At 38.3% G+C, this 21,182-nt stretch overlaps 2 protein-coding genes across 4 annotated transcripts; both read left to right on the top strand.

Moving 5' to 3' along the window:
- The first annotated feature begins 1,368 nt into the window (after positions 1 to 1,368).
- LOC135583761 (uncharacterized) lies at positions 1,369 to 8,124 on the top strand. Of its 3 annotated transcripts, none has more exons than XM_065083036.1 (12): positions 1,371 to 1,822; positions 2,392 to 2,595; positions 2,707 to 2,852; positions 2,941 to 3,206; positions 4,697 to 4,785; positions 5,283 to 5,430; positions 5,519 to 5,958; positions 6,141 to 6,652; positions 6,724 to 6,784; positions 6,875 to 7,144; positions 7,346 to 7,607; positions 7,722 to 8,124. In XM_065083036.1, exons 1-12 carry the CDS (start codon positions 1,448 to 1,450, stop codon positions 8,024 to 8,026), a joined length of 3,078 nt encoding a protein of 1,025 aa, XP_064939108.1. In that variant the 5' UTR covers positions 1,371 to 1,447; the 3' UTR covers positions 8,027 to 8,124. The 3 variants fall into 3 exon arrangements, with proteins under 3 accessions (XP_064939110.1, XP_064939108.1, XP_064939109.1); XM_065083037.1 differs by having other exon boundaries at positions 1,692 to 1,822; positions 2,420 to 2,595; XM_065083038.1 differs by lacking the exon at positions 7,722 to 8,124 and having other exon boundaries at positions 1,369 to 1,822; positions 7,408 to 7,596.
- Positions 8,125 to 13,909: 5,785 nt separating this feature from the next.
- On the top strand, positions 13,910 to 20,883 carry LOC135593179 (microtubule-associated protein 70-2-like). Its single transcript, XM_065083035.1, has 12 exons — positions 13,910 to 14,347; positions 14,437 to 14,522; positions 15,049 to 15,114; positions 15,198 to 15,368; positions 17,381 to 17,551; positions 17,634 to 17,789; positions 17,911 to 18,057; positions 18,253 to 18,324; positions 18,420 to 18,953; positions 19,043 to 19,230; positions 19,304 to 19,405; positions 20,465 to 20,883. Exons 1-12 carry the CDS (start codon positions 14,152 to 14,154, stop codon positions 20,502 to 20,504), a joined length of 1,929 nt encoding a protein of 642 aa, XP_064939107.1. The 5' UTR covers positions 13,910 to 14,151; the 3' UTR covers positions 20,505 to 20,883.
- Positions 20,884 to 21,182: the final 299 nt, after the last annotated feature.

Raw genomic sequence — 21,182 nt, 5'->3', positions numbered from 1 at the left:
TCAAAACCTAGATACTAAAAATATTATTATGAAAAAATAAATATTATCATGATTCTCTCGATATTTTGATATTATGTTATCATGATTCTAAATTATAAAATTTATGATAATATATTATCATGATTCTATCGATAAAGATCATTATCTCACATCAACTTCTAAATCATGAAATGGTTTAATAAATATTTTAATATTTATTATTAATTAAAAAGTTATATAATTATTATATTTTATTAGCTCTCTTTCTATGTATAAATTCATATTCACTATCAATAAAATTTTTGTTTGCTTGCACTCTCTCATCTTCTACTAAAACATACTACACAGAAGACCTTTTCTTCCTTCTACCATAAGATTACGGAATCATTTGTTCCATACTCGGAAGTAACCAGGTTTTCCCATGCCTTGCAAGTTTGTCCAACCGCGTGGCGATCGAACTATCATCTTCCAGTCCTCCTGCCGGAACTCTTCTCCTGTCAAAGAACGTGAGCTTCAAGAAAGCCATGAAGAAACGGAAACGCATCATTGCTTCCTCGTAGTTCCTTGAGTGAACCCCAAAGCGGTGAACTTTATTTAGGCTCCATATATATATATATATATATAAACCTCGCTCGTTCCATCTCGGTCAGTGTTCTGCTTCACGCGTCGGTGCTTACGGCTGCTACAATGGAAGAAGCCTTGGATGATGCTGCCTCCTCCGCTGAGCTCAATGGCGTCGTCTTGGGTAAGTTGGCTGCGTTCCTGTTGGTCCAAGCACTGGTGTGTGTGATTCTCATCAAGTCATCAAGCGTCTTTTCCTCCTTGCCGACGAGATCTGTCAGCTTCCGGCGAATCCATTCGGCGAGCATACGCCGGCTTTTGGCCTTACTCTCGGACTTGCCTGCCGGTGATGAGCCATCGACTGCGTCTTCCAATTCTGAGACCGCAAAGGAATGAGATGGCGTAGTGACATAAGTAGTATTGCTGGTCGTAATAATTCTGTGCAGCGAGTGCCGCACAACGTTTCATGTAATTTGGATGTATCCATGGCTTGTACAAATTGTTAGCATCAAATAAGGAACAAAATCTCAATTGCTTTTGTTCTTATTTTTATTAGGAACAAAAGAATATATTAATATTCTTTTCCTTGTGTTAATTAGTTTTATTTTGGTAATTAGTGCAGCATTGAGTACTCAAATTTGTATGGAATATTTAATATTAGATCGAGTGATGCTTTTCCCGCCCCTTTAAATTGAACTGTCCATACAGCAAAGAAGTATGAGATCAGCTTTCACTAACATGACAAGGAAATATAACTCAACCAACAAGTGTTTTGTTCTTAACGTCCCTCGTTAAATATAAGACGTCCGTCGATAAATGTAACGGAGGCTGTTTCCCGCCTATTCTCTCCCGACAAATTTCGCATCGAGAGAGAGAGAGAGAGAGAGAGAGAGAGTGAAAGGATCTGATGGGGGAGGAAGAGAGGCGTCTCGCCGGCGAGATCGCGAGGGTTCTTGACGAGTGCCGCCTATCCCACGCCGTCCATCCCCGCAAGCTCAAAGAGCTCTCTGCCCTCCGCTCGGCCTCCGTAGCCGACGCTCATGCCGGCCTTTGCTTCTTCGCCGCCTTCACTCGAGCCGTCACTCCCCTCTTCGACTTTCCCCGACGCACCGTCTCCTCCGAACGCGCCGTCAGATTCGTCTCCGCCTTCGCCGCCCGCCGCGACGAGAAGGACGCCGTCGTCTGCGATGCCTTTCTGGAGGAGTTCCTCCGTTTCCTCCTCGTCGCCGCCGCGGCCGCCCATCGACCGGCTAGGTTCCGTGCCTGCCAGATCATCTCGGAGGTGATGAAAATTTTGACCTCATATTGGATGGATTTAGGGTTTTCTGCTATTGCTTTTAGATCCGTTGTTTTCTCCTTTTCCCTTTCGAAAGATGAAGTTTCATCCTTTAATGAAACCTTCTCTCTTACGAATTGTTCTGTGAATCTCTGGAAATCCCTTTGTCATGCTGGTTAAAATTCTCAGATTGTCTTGTTTTACTCTCCATTAAAATTACGTTTTTGGACGTTATTCGGATGATATTTTGGATGTTTGAATCGACCAGGCACTTCCTGTAAAACCTGAAGATTGATATGTAAAAATGTCAAATACTTTACAAAATTTCTGCTACGTTCAACAGAATATTCTCTGCGAGTCTCAAATGGGGGCCAACTCAAAAATTGAATTTATAGATCTGATTTTTGTGATTGCCACTTCATTCTACTGATTGCGATAGATTTGGAGTCGTAGTGTTGTTCTGTTCATATTATGTCTTCTTCCTTCACTGTCTGTGCCTCTTCCCTCGACCTTTCTCTTTCTTTGGGTTTTGCCAGAGAGTCATTTACCTTAAAATTACCATTTTTTTATCACAGATAATAATGCGGTTGCCGGATGATGCAGAGGTGAGCGATGAGCTCTGGGATGAGGTCCTAGACAGCATGAAACAGCGTGTTCGAGACAAAGTCCCGGCGGTCCGTGCATTTGCAGTCAGAGCTCTCTCACGGTTTGTGAATGATGGAGACGACAGTGACATTACTAATCTTTTTCTCCAGACTCTTTGTCAAGAGCAAAATACAGTATGTCTTTCGTATGGTTATCATTGCATGTATTATCCCTTGCTGTCCTAATGGGTCTTAAGGCATTTTGTCATATTGTGGTTCTCATAGTTTTGTTTTTACAATGATCAGGAAGTTCGAAAGACAATAGTTCTATCTCTGCCTCCCTCGAACATGACATCTGAAGCTATTGTTGGATCCACCCTTGATGTTAGTGAGTCAGTGCGGAAAGCAGCATACCTAGTCTTGGCAAGTAAATTTCCACTTCACAGTCTTAGGTAATGGTTGTTTGGAAAAAAAAAAAAGTCCAACTGAAAGTAGTAGTGAAATTAATGATGAGCAGTTTTTTAATTTTGGAACTGTCAGCATCAAGCACAGGACCATTATCCTTCAGAGGGGGCTTTCGGATAGGTCTTCATCTGTAAGAAAGGAGTGCTTGAAAATGCTGAAAGATGAGTGGCTTGCAAAGTGCTGCAGTGGAGATCTGATTGCCCTCATGAGATTTCTTGATGTGGAAACATATGAATCAGTTGGAGAGGCTGTTATGGAAGCTCTATTCAAAGATGGTACAATAATATTGAAAGAATACCAGAGTCCAAGACAGTTCTTGGCATCAAATTGTGAAAACACAGGTTATTGATTTACAAATATGCCTTTTCACTAGTGTTCAATCAAAGTAGATCATAGAGTTCCTGCCTAATGTTTACATAATTATTTTGTCCATCGATCCAATTGAGTGCCAAGCTTTGTCCTTGTAAATGTTACAAATTTCAGAGTTACTCATGGCGATGTGATACATTTTCAAATGTGGAAATAAATAGTCTTAGATCTTTTCATGTATTCCCTGAAAATTAGTATGTCTGATAGTTCTTGGGCTTTTAAGGAATGCAACTTTCAACATCTCACGTATAAAATCCCAATTGCCCATTTTTTGAGGAATATGTATGAATGTTCCACTTTGCTAAATCATAATATTGCCCAAAATTATTACATATACATCTTATGGTAATATCTGGATTTCTGTTTAAAGCTTATATGTTTTTTGTTCTTTGGGATTTTTATGGAAGTTGAAACAAACATATGAAATTATGGTAATAATACCATTGTTAGAAAATCACAAATTTGATCATTTTTTTGTGGTGTTGGTACTTTACATCTCTTATTTTCTTTCATTTTCCTGCTTGAGTCACACCAAGAGATGGTACCTGTTTAGATTCTGAGAAGATTGGTCATTTTTAACTTCATATGGCTAGATAAATTAACCATAACATCATAGATTTTTCAGGATGATGAAGTTGTGCATAAAAGTCATGTTGTATAGCAGCAAGTAGTTGTCAAGATTAAATGTACTGATATTGGTGCAAGCATAGGATATCCCATGATCTGTGTCAAGGTATTTCAGTGCAGGCATATGATAACTCAAATTGATCTTTTAGGTTGTTATTGGAAGTTTTAATGTGTGAATAATTTGACTCAAAGTGGTGATCAAGGAGAAGGGATTGTCAGAATTCCTAGCTGAAAGACAATCTGAATGCTGTGACAATGTAAACATTGAATGAATGAAAATAGAATATCATGATTAGTGTGATTTGTGAGCATAAAATCACATAACAAAAAACAAGTGCGATATTCCACAAATAGTGTGGCCATGACAAAAAGAGCTTAATAAAAAAAAAACTTTTCTAGTTACCAATACACGAAATGGAGAGATGGATTATTTTTAAATGGTATGTTTGCAACTGATCACTTAAATGAAAAAAATTGGTGGTCCAGAGTTCAAACCTTGGAGTGATGATCAGTGGTCAATGCAAAAATTATAAGTCAAACGAAAGTCACATTAATCAGATTTGTTCTTCAATTCATGTTTTTGCATATAATGTCTTAGAAGTTGAGAGGATATAGGTACATTCTTTTTTAGATGTTTAAATTTTTTTTAGTAGTTATTCTTAGTTACACTAATATGAATAATATGTAGATTTTTCCTCAGTTAATTATATACCTTTTATTTTATATGAAGAATGGTTCTTTCTGTTACATGAATAATATCTTCCATAGTATATAACATTATTCTTTCAGAATTTGATAAAATTCATTATTTATGGATATTGTTTTTACTTTTTAGAAGGATGCACTTCCAACATTCGGCTGATGGATGCAGAAGCTGCTCTTTATTGGAAAATCCTATGCAGGCATCTACAAAGTGAAGCTGAAGTAAGGACTTTGATCTTGTACTTCTAGAAGCATGTTTCATATTTCTTATATATGTCTTGGTATCATTTAATATTATGATTAATCACTCCTTGATTTTAAGTGACAGGTAAGATTTTTGAGTTTTATGTGTTTATAAATTAAATGGTGATAAATCAACTACACATTGTTCCTTGCATCTCAATTTTATGCTAATATTTCTATCTCTGATCTCTATAATATGTTGAAAAGAAAGGAATATTTTAGAGAAAATGATACATTCTAATTGCAAAGGATATATATCGATGGTCCATGGTTAGACTGATATTGGCCTGATCTGTTCTAGTGTAATGACACATGGTATAACTCAGAGTTTGCTCTTTATGCGTGTGTGTGTGTGCATTTGTTCTATAGTTAGATTACTTCGTGGTACCTAGTTTCACTCATTGGATGGAACTTCTCAGTTCACTTATCTCATTAAATTTGTGTGTCATAATTTCCTGCACAATTTCATTATACAGACCAAAGGTAATGATGCTGCAACTACCACTGGCACAGAAGCAGCAATATATGCATCAGAAGCTTCAGATAAAAATGACCTTTTAGATGAAATTCTTCCAGCAACAGTATCCGACTTTGTTAGTTTGGTAAAAGTGCACCTTTCTGCTGGTGAGATGATGTTACTGGTCATTAGAAGTTATCCAATTAGATTGAGCAATTGCATGGCCTAAGTTGAAGGACCAACTTTTTATTGCAGGACCAAATTATTGCTTCACATCTCTCCAGCTATTATTATTTGGTGCAATGCTTGACTATTCAGATGTTGCAAACAGGAAAGTTGCTAGTGAATTTGTGAATGAGCTTTTGCTCCGGCCTCTTGAGCATGAAGTTGATGATGATGGGAATAAGATTGTAATAGGAGATGGGATCAGCCTTGGTGGAGACAGGGAATGGGCCAGAGCAATATTAGAATTGGCAAAAAAAGTGCATGCTTCCATGGGTGAATTTGAAGCAGTAGTAACAAGTGTAATTAAGGAACTTGCTCAGCCTTGCAGAGAGCGAACTGCTGACTTCATGCAGTGGATGCATTGCCTTGCATTAACTGGCCTACTTTTGGAAAACATTCCTTCCCTCTGGAGCCTGCAAGGCAAAGCAATCGAACCCTCTGAGCTGCTCCATTCTTTGTTGCTTCCTGGGGTAAGTTGTTTAGGTGAACAGTTGACAGTTTAATGTAGTTCGAAAATACAATAAAAATTCAACTACAAACTTGTTCATATACCAGTCACTTAGTTCATCCATAACATTTTAATTTTAACTACTTGGCAGTTGTAGTGGTATCCAGTTTCTAAGAGCCATTTCCCCCATTTTATGTAATGCAGGCAAAACATAGTCATATTGATGTTCAAAGGGTTGCAACAAGATGCCTTTCCCTCTTTGGAATTTTAGAAAGGAGACCAACAGGAGAGCTAGTATCACAGTTAAGACAGTCCTTCATAGATGGTGCTACTTCAGTACGAATTATGGCTAGTAAGTCATTAATTGATCTGTTGACATGGCATGGTCCTCAAGAAGTTGATAAAGCAATTGGGATAGATATTAAACAGCCAAACAATGAAAAAGAAGGATTAGTATCCATACATTCCTCAAATCTGAGGGATGATGAAAGCATTGGATTACTTGATCTGTTATACAATGGACTTAACAGTGATGACAGTGGTGAAGTTGGTGATGGTGATGATGATGAGAGTGTTCATTCTATCCTGGGAGAAGGATTTGCTAAGATTCTTCTTCTGAGTGAGAATTATCCAAGCATTTCTACATGTTTATCTCCTTTGATCTTACACAAGCTCGTTAACTTGTACTTTTGTGATGAAACCAAGGAATTACAAAGGTAAATACCAATTCAATCCTGTTTGTTATACATAGTTTCAAGAATACATATATTAATATTTCTAATTACAGGCTAAAGCAATGCTTATCCATATTCTTTGAGCATTATCCAGCTCTCTCGTGCACTCACAAGGCAAGTAATGGGTATTATGGTACATAAGACCTGCAACAAAATGTTCCTGCACATTCTTAGGTATCTCATATTCCTATTTTTCTGGTTCAGAGGTGTATCTCTACTGCTTTTATTCCTACCATGCGATCCTTGTGGCCTGGTGTCTATGGTAAGTCTGGGGGTCCTGCCATCACAGTGTCTAAACTGAGAAAGCGTGCAGTGTTAGCGGCACACTTTATGTTGCAAATGATGCAAATCCCTCTTTTCTCAAACGAAAGGAAGGAAGATGAGCTTAGTTCTGGAAACCTCTCTAGTTCAGTCCAGACATCAGATGACTTTGACAGTGGGGAGGAGGGGATTGCTATTCGCATTGCTGCGGAGGTATTTCCCAAAATTCTTGTATGATTTGGATGCAGGGTTAATTTTAGCTTCGTGATTTAGTTTATGATCCAATATCAGTATATTAAGGAATCGGGTCAATGGTATAATCCCCAAATCTGGAGATGAAAGTTTCAATGTTTTAGCAAAATTTTTAATTAACCCTCAATGTTTCGCTGCCTTTTTATGTTCAACATCATTTAGGTAGCAGGCTGCCCAGAGAAGAAAACATCTGCAGGAAAATCATATATCTTGGCACTATGCAGGATAGCTGCTTCGATCAATTTTCGACCATCAGAGCAACATGCCATTAAGTGCATGAGGGGCCTTTTGAATGGCATGATCACCTCAATAACACGGGACAAAGAACTCGTCAAGGAATTGAATCTTATGGCAGCACGTCTCAGATCGCTTGATGAACATCCAGATGAAGGATTATCAGAGGACCAATCTACTGCTCTATTTGGTAGTACTACTTTTCTTTTCCTTTGTTTTTTATATTTCTTGCTCTGCTTGGGCGATACGAATTACAACATATCCATTTAGCAAGTGCTTATATGACCATGATCGTCATGCTCAGGGAAGCTAGGATTTGAAGGCAACCTGAACATTGATACTTCCACAGTGATACCACCAACACCTGCACCACAGTCTGGCAGAACTGCAACAACCAGGCGGCGAAGGGTAAGGCGAGAAGTTTCTTCATCAGATGATGATGCACAATCTGTTCCTCTGGTTCCGATGACGCCTAGTCAAACCAACGTGCGTTCCCATAGAACAAGCAAAACAGCAGCAATGAGCAAGATAACTAACAAGACTGCAGTTGAATCCTCTGATGATGAAGATGGAGAGTCAGATGTGACATCAGATGAATTTTCAGAATGAATCTCCTGACGGTGATAGCAGGGTGAAAAGCATTACAGAACCATTATGTTTATCCATATTGCATTGATCAGAAAATCATTCTTAATCTTGTGAGTTCATTACTTTCTTTCTCCCGTAATTTTAGCTTCTAAATGTTGGATCAAAAATGTTGTCAGTATTTTAGAGAGGAACTTGTATGGACACACTATTTGTCTATTAATAACTTGGCTTTGTTTTGTGGATCTCACATTGCCTATATGATGCAGAACATCTTGCACTTGGTTCTTTACAATTTAAGGTTTTGATATTGATACCGTTTGATGTCGGTGGTTGCTTTTGATCTAGTTAGTTGGATGCTCAAGTTGAGCTCTTGATAATATATTAGAATGTGAAAAAAGAAAGTTTATCTTCATTAATCAGATTCATATTCACCCTAGTTAGTTCAATGTGCTTTCTAAATTAGATTAGAAAGTGGAAAGAGAAAGAGGAGTCTAATCTCATTAATCATAACCATATAGTTGGTCATTGGTTTGATGTTGATGCTTGTTTTTGAGCTAGTTAGTTCAACATTCAAGTTTAGCTCTCAAAATTAGATTAGAACGTGAAAGGAAAAAGAGAGAGTTTATCCTTGTTGATCATATCCATATTCACTCTTTATAGTCGATCATCTTTAGTTGCACTTGTGGTTGAAGAAAATAATTTATGTAACAAAAAATATTTGTAGAATATTTTCTTCTGTTTAAGCTTCGCTAATGTGAAAGAGTCAGTCGATTGAGGTCTACTAGCATTTTTCGGAAGACTTGATTGTCATGTATCACACTTTAGATTAAGAAGACGAGAATTGATCTATCAGAGATACTTAACGGCCAACTGAGGCTGTTTCATCCAAGTCTGAGCGCAAATCTCTAATTCATAATTCATTTTATTTTCTTATTCTTTCCACTTATCCTTAATCAAATAACTGGACACATTACTGCCTATTAGCCCCTCTCAAAGTCCACAAAGCATGTCCATCTTATCTCTTAGTTTTCAATTTTTCGAGAATATATTGATTGATGACTTACCACAACACTGTAGCATTAGAGAAGTAATATGAATGTCGTTTTGAACAAGAGTTATATAAATATTTTTTTTGACAAAAATATAACAATGATAAATTTTAAGAATGTATAATTCTAACTTGGCATGTCATTATAGTCCTACAGAAGAGGTAATGATTGAATATTATTTTGAAGAAAAATATGGTCAGCATAATATTTACTAAATGTGGAATGTTCACACAATTTTTATTGTAACATTTCAAAGGCATAAAATTTCTTATAAGCTTTTTTTTTTTCTGGCATAACATTTCAAAGGCATTAACATTGACTCACTCAAATTTTTGAGTGAGTCAATGTTAATGTACACCTTGGTATGGCACCCCTGTAGAGCTCCAAGAATGCAAACATCATTCTAAGATTTTTGATTCACATCATCATTCACTTACAAATTTCTCCTTGCCAATGGTCTAAATTTATCATATGTTGATAATACTGAGAGAGAAATTTTTTTTCCCTGACACCACTTGTAGTCCTTGAGAGAAAAAAGGAACAATGAATTACTCTTACTCTTGTGGTGTCCACAGGTCAGTGGGCAGCAAAACACAGTGATGTGTACAAAATAAGATCTTAATATGAACCCCTGCAGAATTCATGAGGTAGCAGTGTTCTGTACAATGTGCAGAACTTAATTGTTCTTCCCAACATTGCATTCATGGAAACTGCAAATGCTGATGAAATGGCTGTTCCAATTGTTTTGCAAGAACAAGCATCTTCTGCTGTCATTTATTTCCCCTGCTCTGCTCCAAGTGGCAGTAGTCATGGTTTCTTCTCCTAAATTTCTTCTCACATGACTCGAGTTCTGCAAGATAATAGTTACCGTTTCAGTCTTTCAGATTCTGCTGACGAGAAGAAAGGATTGCTTGGATGGACACTATATCGGTTGAAAATTTTCAGACTGATATCTTCCTCCTTGGCTGAAGGAGAGGCTTTATGATTCAGTCTGCAAAAGCTACGACTTTGACCTCATCATCGATACCAGTGACAGACGAGACTCAGCACCATATGAGATTACTGACCATGGCATGCATGTAAGTGTGTTGTGATTGGCATGGTCAGCCTTGAGCCTTCCCAATCCCAATCCCCATCTTCCATCTTAATCCTGGCTGCAATTTGCACAGCATATATAGGAGGCCTGACTTGCTGCTCCACACCTCTTGTTTGATGGGGAGCCAATTCCACTGGGTCCAGTGACAGTGATCTGCATGTGCAGCTTCGTATTGGTCAGAGTAAAAGAGAGGGGAGGGGGGAGAGCACATGCCTTGAGAGGGGAGAGGTGTTGGGGATGACCTCCCCTCGGAAGGAAGCATGATGGCAAGGAGAGTTTTGCTGAAGTCTGAAAGCAACTGCACAGAGCAACGTGCTGGTGCGCGAGTCAGAATGAATGATGATAAAAGCTCATTCCACCAAACTTGCTGTTGCAGAACTAATCCCAGTGCTGCCTTTTGTTCATCCTTTGGGCACAAATCTCCACTCTCCCTGTTTCTGACCGTCGACAGTCACCCCCACGCAGCAGCCACTTGTTCAAGAATCCAATGTTGTCTCAATGACCACCCACCTACGACCCATAGAAAACAGTGATATAAGCTCTCCTCTCGCTCTCTCGCTCTCTCGCTCTCTCTCTCTCTCTCTCTCTCTCTGCGTCCCTGTTCTCACTAAAAACCAAGACGATTCTTTAAGGGATGGCACTGTTCTTTAGGTCCTGTGGATATCTCACTTTGATACCCCAACGTCGGCCACACGCTACAGCATCTGCCAGGAGTACAAGAGGTCTGCGGCCTCTTTTGGATGGCGCAAACACGGACCAATACTGCTACCCCCTTGTCGTCGCATGCAACCTTTGCCAGCCAACATATGTGTTCGGCTATCGCCTTCTCTCCTTTCGTTCCTTGAAGCCAAACTGACCTGCTACGTCGGAACCTTGAAGGCTTCATATTGCAAAGGCGAAACTAAGTAGCTCGATATATCACAAGCAACATCTCATACTCCTGTCGGACCAATACATCCTTCGATGATGATGATGATGATGACACCTTAATCAACAAGTTTTTGATATCTGTAAGCAAAATATTCATGAACATTGAGCTGTGATTGCGTGATATGATATCTAAATCTGAATAAAGCTTGCCAAATATTGACGCTTGAGATTCGTGAGGCATGTGAAACCAGTGAGAGATTGTCATGCTGTCAGACCTTCACTAAAGTGGCAGGCTTTGAGACTGGTCATCTGATGATGATAAGGATCAGATGAACCTCCTCAATTATTATAGAGGATTTAAGGTTCAACTCAGAGATCTGGATCTTGTTTATACCTTCTCCTGCACACCTAAATACACAAAAATCACTTACTCTATGGCAAAATCTATTATATTTATGAATGAATGTATGATTTTGATCAAATACTTAATTACCTTATATATGTATATGTATATGTATATACATATATAACATGAGTGGAAAATTTGCCATCTACTTTTTTTTTTTTATGCAAAAGCACATAAATATCCCTACAAAGTTAATGATTTTTGTAGTTATCCCTTTAAATTTGGGTTTGACATACACATCATTTTAAAATTAAATAATTTACTATATGTTATTATTATTTAATGACTTTTTAAAATTTATTATGATGATAAAAGATTAGGTACTTTATTTTTTTTGTACACTTAAATTTAACAAACTAATGTTAATTATAGTTAAGGATCATTTAGATAAATGTTAATGACAATGACATATGTGAAGGATATGTTGAATCTCGGATTTTGATGATGAAACCAATTGATAAGTATTTATGATTTGATCTGAGTTTTGAGTGACGCAAGATGCTTCGATCAGGGAGAGAATTAAATCAGAAAGAATCATGTTGGGCTAGAGAAAAACGTGTCAGAAGATTAGAAGTCGTACCGAAAGATCGGTCGACGTATCGACAGAATATTAGAAGACGTACCGAAGGATCGGTCGACGTATCGACAGAAGGATCGGTCGACGTATCGACAGAAGGATATTGGAGTTGCAGAGGTCAACTGACCGATTGGGCAATAAACCACAAGAGAGGATGATGCGTCGAAGAATCGGACGAAGCGTTGAAGGACCAATAACATATCGGATAATATGATTCATGCTTAGTAATAATTGTCTAGATCGAAGTATGTTTTTATGTGTGCAGGATTAACTACGATAGCAAGGCATAAAGCAAATAAAATCCCGTAGTTAAGAACGCGACTTTATTGGAAGTTCGAGAGTTCGTCAAAAGTTCGGATGGAATTGATCGAGAAGTCCAGGAGCTTGCTAAAGAAGCTCATGGGAACTCGCTAAGAAGATCGTTGTAAAGTCCAGGAGCTTGCATAGAGTTTGCTAGAACATTGCTGAGAGTTCGTTAGAAGTTCGTCGGAAGATCGCCAGTAGCTCGCCGGAAGAAACTAGACTTACGGGCTTGTTTAGTTTAGTAAATGTCTTAGAATTCATAGTTAGCACATAATTGGGATTGAAATCGGGCTAACCCAATTAGGGGCTAATTGGGCCCATGTATGAAATGTCTTGAGCCCAATGAAAAGGCCAAAACAATGACCCAAGAAGTGACACCGTCGTGGTACAATCTCCGAGACTGTGTCAAGCGGTGGTACTGTCGGTTTGGGCGGTGGTATTGCCCAGATATAGTCTCCAAGAGATTAGGCGGTGGTACCATCCAGTGACAGGATGCCAGGCGGTGGCATCGCCCCTATCAAGCGATGGTACCACCCAGTGTCAAACTAACACTGGCAGTGGTACTACTCGTACCCAGGAAACCTGAGATGAGATATTTTTAGGTTCTAAGTTTAAATCAACTTGAGGCCTATAAATATCCCTCTCATCCCTAGTTAAATAACACACAACTAAGAGCAAAAAAAAGAAAGAAAACTCCGTTTCAATTGTGTGTGAACTCTTCTCAAAGTTCTAAGTGTTAGAATAGTTTGAGAGATGAGTAAGTGGGGGTGTAAGGATTATCTCCTAAGTGGTTGGTCTTGGCCTATTGAAGGAAGACTGATAGTGGATACTAGTGGCCTCGACGGAAGAGGAATCGACGGAATGGATGTAAGTTATGACGACCGAACCACTATAAAAATCTGGTTTACGTTTCGTCTTGAGCAATTTACTTTAACTGCAAACCATTTTACTTACTTACTTGCTTTACATCCACTATGCTCTTCCATACACTTTCAAGCTATTTTTTCGAAATTGATTTTATCATACGAAGAATTTTCAGAATCGATGTAATTTTTACCGTTGTACTAATTTACCCCCCTCTCTTCCCCTTCTTAGTACCGACTCGTTCCTAATAGTATCTTAATATCTAGAGGGATATTTTTATCTTTTTTTGATATTTTAATCGAATTAATTATATATAGGAGGTAGGTAAGCCAATATAAACTTTCAAGGGACTTATTTGCAAAAAAACACCGTGTCATTTCTGGTGTCACGACCAAATCAGATTTTAAATAAGGAATCATTCGAGTACAGCCTGTTTGCATCAATAACTGCGCCACGAAAGGCAATATAACGTGGAAAACAAGCTGACGCGTGTCAAGTTATGGTGGGCGGACAACGCTCGTTGGCCTTCTGTCCTGGGAGCTGATCGAATCTGGACACGCTACAGGAAGGCTTCGGATGCGGTCTCCCTCCTCGCGGTTAACCTTACCGCCGTCTGGAAAAAGCGTCGTAAATCGATTCGATCACCGCGAGGACCGGTGACGGAACCCCAATGCAGTGAAACAAACAGACTTCTCTCTCTTCTGTTTTGGAAGACTAAAATATATAACTTCACTCTCCGCTCTTAGGATTTTAAACGGGACGAGAGGACGACGACGGAGGAGGTTAAAGCGAAAGCTGCCAAAAAGAGAGACGAATTAGGGTTCCATTAGATTCTTTTTTCCTTACCGTGTTTTCTTAGATCGACGACTTGGAACCCTGAGAAGACCCCCACGCCGTTCGGAGCGGAGCTTGGAAATAGTTTTTGTTTTATTTTTCTTTTCGATTTTTTGAGAGCGGGAAGGGTTGGTGGTTGGATCCGAGATGGCTGATCCGAGCGGCGGCGGGGAGGCGGAGTTGCCCGCCACGCTGTCGGGTTCCTTTAAAGGGGACGGGAAGGCGGCTTCGAGGCGGAGGGCGTCTATCCGGCGGAGCTTGGAGGCGGATGAGTTCATCAATCTGTTGCACGGGTCGGATCCGGTCAAGGTTGAGCTCAACAGGCTCGAGAATGAAGTCAGAGGTAGGATTGTGGCTCGATCTGCTGGGTTTTTCTTGCTCTGAAATGATTGAAAGATCGCGTCTTTAGATCCTAGGTCTTTTTGGTTTTAGATAAGGATAGGGAGTTGGGGGAGGCTCAAGCAGAGATTAAGGCGCTGAAGTTGTCTGAGCGTGCAAGGGAGAAGGCGGTCGAAGAGGTTAATATTTTTACATTTGTATTACCTTTTGTCCTATCGGATATCTCCTTAGCTTCGTTTTGTGTTGCGTACCGTATCATCAGGCTATTAGCAGTGAATTGTTTTTTTCGCTATTGTTGATCTTGGTCATTGTTCTTATACTTTGTTCTTGTTCCGTTTGGCTTCTTGGTTTATTTAGCACTTTGATGTGATAAAAACTGGTCTCTGTTTTCGGTAACGTGCTTAATTTTAGTTTCCGCGGGTTTAGTAAACCATCGCTAACCCATAAGAAATGGATTTTCACTCAACCTTCTACCCACAATCATTCTGCAGAGTGAATTTGTTTCATCTATCTTGTATTTGGGAAACTTCTCCGTCATCCTTTTCTTGTTTAATTTGTGCCTTCTTTCTTAGAATATATATTTTTTCTTCCAAATCCTTTGCATTTTTCTGAAGCTTAGATTATGTTGTAGTATTGGTTACTAATGACAATGAGTTGAAGTTTGAGAAAATTGGAGGTGTTCTGATCCTGCCCCTTTCCATGCAGCTTACTGAGGAATTGACCAAGGTGGATGGGAAGCTCAAGTTGACAGAGTCTATTCTAGAGAGCAAAGTACCGTCTAGCATGCATTGTTTCATTGTTATTTTTTTACACTGACTTTCAGTCTGAGTTTATTAATTTGAGATATTTTGCAGAATCTTGAAATTAAGAAGTTAAATGATGAGAAGAAGGCTTCGATGGCTGCCCAGTTTGCAGCAGAAGCTACCCTCAGAAGGGTTCATGCTGCTCAAAAGGATGATGATATGCCACCAATCGAGGCCATTCTTGCACCACTTGAAGCTGAGATAAAGCTTGCCCGCCAGGAGGTATTGTGTTTTTCAGTCCTGTAGCCCAATCTTTGCTAATCTCTGGAATGGCTAAAATTATTGGCAACTGCAGACTTTTACAATTTGCAACATTGGTATTGAGATTTGGATCAGATAGGGATGATATGGTAGGAATTGTCAGGATGTTCTGAATTAGATTGGCTGGATTAAACTTGACCAGATTGGATTGATGGGATTGGAATAGGCTAAGAAAATAATTTCAAAGTAAAAATAGAAAACTACTAGAAGGAAATACAATATAATTTAATAATATGAAATAACTTTATCATAAAAGATTCTTTTATCTGCATATTCTGTAATGTATCTATGTTTTCGTAAAAGTCATAAGGAACTGAAATATCAAAGAATAACATGTATAAATGGTAACCATATTATGCAAAAAATATTTTTGTAGCAGATGACTATATGTCATACAAAAGATACAATAGAAGATGATAAACCTCACTGCGGCCCCTATAATTCTCTAATTGACATGCGGGTGATATGTTGGTAATGCAAAAACAGAAGAATTAAATTTGAATCCTATGACATCTTTTTAACGTCATAGCATCTTTCTTTTCTTTAGTGATCAAGGACTATCTTTAATATTCATATTTCTCACTGCACACCCTTTTCTCCCTATCTTGACAATAGATGATGGGTATTTCAACACATGGCAGATGAGAAATGCACTTATTGGAACAAAAAGCAAATAGTAGTTGTGTCTTCTCCACTATTTCTTAAGTCATAGTCACATTCTGGCTTTTCTCCATGTTAGCTTTCCTCTCCTCCTTCCCTAGTTCCTTTTCTCTTTCTTATTTATAGTTTATGTAATTGGCTAAAATGGTTGAAAATCAGGCTAATTTGGTTGAGTTTAGTTGGTTTTATATATTTCCTACTGGTTTCAACCCCTATGACCATAATTCTGAAATTGGATAGGTCTTGGCTGACACTAATATGGTCCAGGTGTATCATGTTGGAGTTAGGGTGCAACACAAACTATGGATTTTTCTTGAGTTCTTGTATAAGAATTTTAACAAAGTTCTTTTTGTTGTATTATTAAAAACAGTAGTTTGCCTTTTCTAATCCCGCGGAAGATTTTGTCATTTCAAGATTACTATTTCAAAATTACTGTTATTTCAAGTTTAATCCCACATCGGAAGTAGGTTAAGAATAAGATTGGCTTAAAAGGATCTGATAAGCGTATTATTATTAACTTCATCTTAAGCATTTTAAGCTAGTTGTTTGGGTTAGAGGATGTCAAGGTCTTAAGTAGGGGAGATTGTAACATCCCGATTTAATCCCACATCGGAAGTGGGTTAAGAATAAAATTGGCTTATAAAGGTTTGATAGGTGCACTACTATAGTTTCAGCTTAAGCATTTTGAACTGTCAATTATCCCATTAGATTGGGTCGTGACACTTTTGACACTATTCTTGTCATTGTTGGCTTCCTTTTGAATTATTTTTAGTTCTTTCATCCTTTCGTGCAAAACTTTATGCACTTTCAGTGACAAACCTTCTTTCCTCTTTGCACTAACCTTCTTTCCTTCTTGATAACATTTCCTAGCAATTTACAATAATGTTGCTTAGTAGTTGCTTTTGCTTCTTAACAGATGTATACTGGACTATTTTTGGTTACTGTGCTTGTCTAGTAAGGATTTTATTAAGGTAATCGTAAATACCAAATTTTGAGCTCCACCTCAGGTTCAATTATTGTTTCTGGAAAGTGCAAATTTCATATGATGCAGTACTGCTTTTGTTGTTGTTTAACAAATAACACGCACTTCATGGATAATCACCAAATAAGTACTATAAAGAACAAGATTTTGTTAGAAAAATCAAGTAACAGTAGGAGAAAAAATTGGCAGTGAGATTGTTTATATTAATTGGTTGTTTAGAATGTATTGCATGCATTTCTCTTGACAGTATTGAAATTTTCTTTCGTTGTTGATATACTACCCTAAGGAAGCAAAAGACAGAATGTTTATTAGTACAAATATTCTTGTGCAGATTGCAAAATTGCAAGATGACAATAGAGCACTGGATCGTCTAACCAAATCAAAGGAGGCAGCCCTCTTGGAGGCAGAAAGGACAATAGAAATAGCTTTGGCAAAGGCTTCCATGGTGGATGATCTGCAAAACAAGAACCAGGAGTTAATGAAACAGATTGAGATTTGCCAGGTAAAATGGAAGTCTACCATAGAAAAGAACTGAGTAATTTGGTTATACCAAAGTCACTATTTGCTTATTCCCTCCATCTTAGGAAGAAAACAAAATCTTCGACAAATTGCATCGTCAAAAGGTTGCTGAAGTTGAGAAGCTTAGCCTGACTGTAAGAGAACTTGAAGAAGCTGTCCTTGCTGGTGGTGCAGCTGCAAATGCTGTTAGAGACTACCAGCGCAAAGTTCAAGAGATGAATGTAGACATTTTTCCTTTGAAAAAGTTGATGTGTTTTGAAGAACTCTTCTCACCCAATTTTGTTCTTTCTTCTACCATTTAATGATCATTTATATCATGACCTTTTTACCCATACTACTTAGGAAGAGAGAAAAACCCTTGACCGTGAACTTGCACGCGCAAAAGTTACAGCTAATAGAGTTGCAGTTGTTGTGGCAAATGAATGGAAAGATGCTAATGACAAAGTAATGCCTGTTAAACAATGGCTTGAAGAGCGAAGGTTCATGCAGGTATGCATTATTGACACACTTCATTTCTCATATGATCTTCTTAAAATTGTTGCATCTCTCTCTGGCTCCCTTCAATTCCTTTCTGCTTTACACATGTATGTAGTTTTATAATTGTTTTTCATCTGTAAGCATACCATTTTGTTTATCTGCACAACTAGTAAAGAGAATAACTAACCTTCGGCACTATTCCTTCAGGGTGAAATGCAGCAACTACGTGATAAGCTTGCTATTGCAGATCGTACTGCAAGATACGAAGCTCAGTTAAAAGTATAAACTTTTCCATTGGATGCGTGGATTTCTATTTGCTTTCTGTTTATTTTGCAGTAAACAAAAATAATGTGTTTGCCCTTTAAACTTCACAGGAAAAATATCAGTTGCGCCTTAAAGTCGTAGAAGAGGGATTGAGAATGTCATCCAGTGGTTCCAGCCGTACTAACATTGAAGGGAAGAGTGTAACTAATGGCTCTACCCGTCGTCAATCTATTGGTGGAGCTGAGAATCTCTCCAAGCCTTTGTTCAGTGGATCTGTAGTTCGGAGATCACCATCCTTTCAGTTGAGATCTTCGCTCTCAAGTAGCACCAGTGCAGTACTAAAACATGCAAAGGGGACGTCAAAATCATTTGATGGTGGCACTAGGTCATTGGATAGGGGTAAAGTCCTTGCAATTGGAATGAGCCATTCACTCAACAGATCTTCTGATGGTATTAAAGACATTGATGCAAGTAACACTTGTGAGGGGATTCCAAATGAGAAACTCTGTGAGCACAACAGTGCTGATTCAGATGATACTGTGTCTGGTCTTTTGTACGACATGCTACAAAAGGAGGTGATCACCCTACGAAAAGCATGTCACGAGAAAGATCAAAGCCTGAAGGACAAAGATGATGCAATTGAGGTGATGCTTCTTATGCCTTTAGTTTAATTACTGAAGTGCAAGGTCAATTTACAAGAATCATAACTTGCTCCTTTCTTATGGATGGTCAGATTTTAGCCAAGAAAGTGGATACTTTGACCAAAGCAATGGAAGTAGAAGCCAAGAAAATGAGAAGGGAAGTAGCCACTATGGAGAAAGAGGTAGCTGCTATGCGAGTGGAGAAGGAACAAGACAGCAGGGCCAAGCGGTTTGGTAGTTCAAGGGGTCCTGTACATGTTTCTCAACTGCTTCCTGGAAGGTATCTTTATAAACTTCAGGATTATTCTATAATATATATGTTTTAGTTATAGTTATCTGGCTTTCAATTCTAGTTATCTAGCTGCTATGCGAGTGGAGAAGGAACAAGACAGCAGGGCCAAGCAGTTTGGTAGTTCAAAGGGTCCTGTACATATTTCTCAACTGCTTCCTGGAAGGTATCTTTATACACTTCTGGATTATTCTATAATATATATGTTTTAATTATAGTTATCTGGCTTTCAATAATAAATCGAACTAAGCTAATTGGATGGACAAAACTTTTCTAAAGAACCACCAACGAGATGATATTATTGATGTTCCTGAAGATTCATAAGAAAATTGGATTTGGTTTCTTGAATTTTGTTTTGTTTTTTGTTTTTTTAAGTTGACCATCTCTAAAGAACCAGGGAGAAAACATTGGTGGACTCAGGACATCAGGCTTAGTTTTATGTTTATCTTCTAGGACATGCTTTTTAGACATGTATCATGTTCGGTGACTGGATAGGTGATAGGGGTAGCTTGATTTAGAGGCCACGGATCACTAGTATTCTCAGAGATCATCAAATGATGCCTCAACACATGTACTTGCTGTCTGCAGAATATGTTATTCAGTGTTATTGACTGATCGGTCTTCATTATTAATTGGGGACACCAAGGAAGCATTGAAGTCAATAGTAACTTTGGACTTTAGGAAAGAGGTCTTTTGTGGTTGACTACCAATCTTGCGGTTAATCATACTAGCAGATCTATGGTTGCTGGTGAAAAGTTTACTCTGTCATTCCTCTTTGCAACTGAATCCTCTCAGTTCACAGAAGTTCCTATAATTTGGTCTAGTTCTCTTTCCTTATAGTAGTCTTGGCTTTGGAAGCATGCTTAATATCTTATGTCAAATGAAATTAAGCTCTTGAGGTTGCTTCACTTATGCTATTCTCATTTATCTTCTTTGGATTTACTCATGGATACCTATCTTCTCTGAACAAGTCAAATAGGGCCAACTAAATGATGATAAACAGGCTCATTAATCTACTGGATCTGTAACCTTTATCTAGCATTATTGCAAGTAGTTTTCCTGAATCCTTGGGATGATTCCAGGATGATACAATGGATACTGAACTATCTGAGTTTGGTAAATGCAATGCCTTTTTGCTGTGTGGAACGTTGATACATTAATTTGCAGATACTATGCCTAGCATGCATTTGTGGAAGAAAATTTAAATTGTCAACGTATTCTGCAGGAACCTGCCAAGAACAGGGATGACGCGGAACCTTCAATGACACTGAATTCAAACCGAAAGTGGCATGGAATATTTACATCAACTCCACTTTCCTCTTTCTTTTATTTTTTTACTTTCCCTTTTCATTCTTCATTCAAGTTAAGATAGAAAGAAGCATTGGCGGTGATCCTCGATCGCAAGGAAGCAGACAGATTAGAAGGCGCAGCTGACATTACTGTTGTAGCTGAGTGGAAGTGATGATGAATTTGACTAACCTTATGGGACACTTTTTAGGCGATAAATGCCTGGCCTTTTCAGCTGTATAGGTTGCACGTGTTCTTTTGATAACGTTTATGTGTGGTGATTTATTTGTCTTTATTTGTGAATATTTTTGTAATGTCAGATCAATGCTAATGCTACTCGCCAAAATTGTGACGTCAGTTTCTTTCAATCGACACTCTTTGCTGACTGGAGTAGTCTTTGCTAACTTGATAGATATGTAACAACGTTAGCATGGGAGTGAGAAGGGTGTATAAAGTTGATATGTAACAATATAATTTGTGATGACATTGCTATGAGTTTTCTATTTAGAGTCTTCTACTTATTTTTCATAATTTTTTAAAAATAAGAAGTTAATATTTTATTATTAGTAGCCTTTTTTATTTAATAATTTTCTTTCTCACAATCCTCACTTGTGCATTTTGCTATTGTTGACAACCGATCTCCATCGGTTGTTGAT

Source organism: Musa acuminata, chromosome BXJ1-9 (assembly GCF_036884655.1).
Source record: "Musa acuminata AAA Group cultivar baxijiao chromosome BXJ1-9, Cavendish_Baxijiao_AAA, whole genome shotgun sequence".
Taxonomy (NCBI): Eukaryota; Viridiplantae; Streptophyta; class Magnoliopsida; order Zingiberales; family Musaceae; genus Musa; species Musa acuminata.
This window is presented reverse-complemented; position numbering and strand designations above follow the sequence as displayed.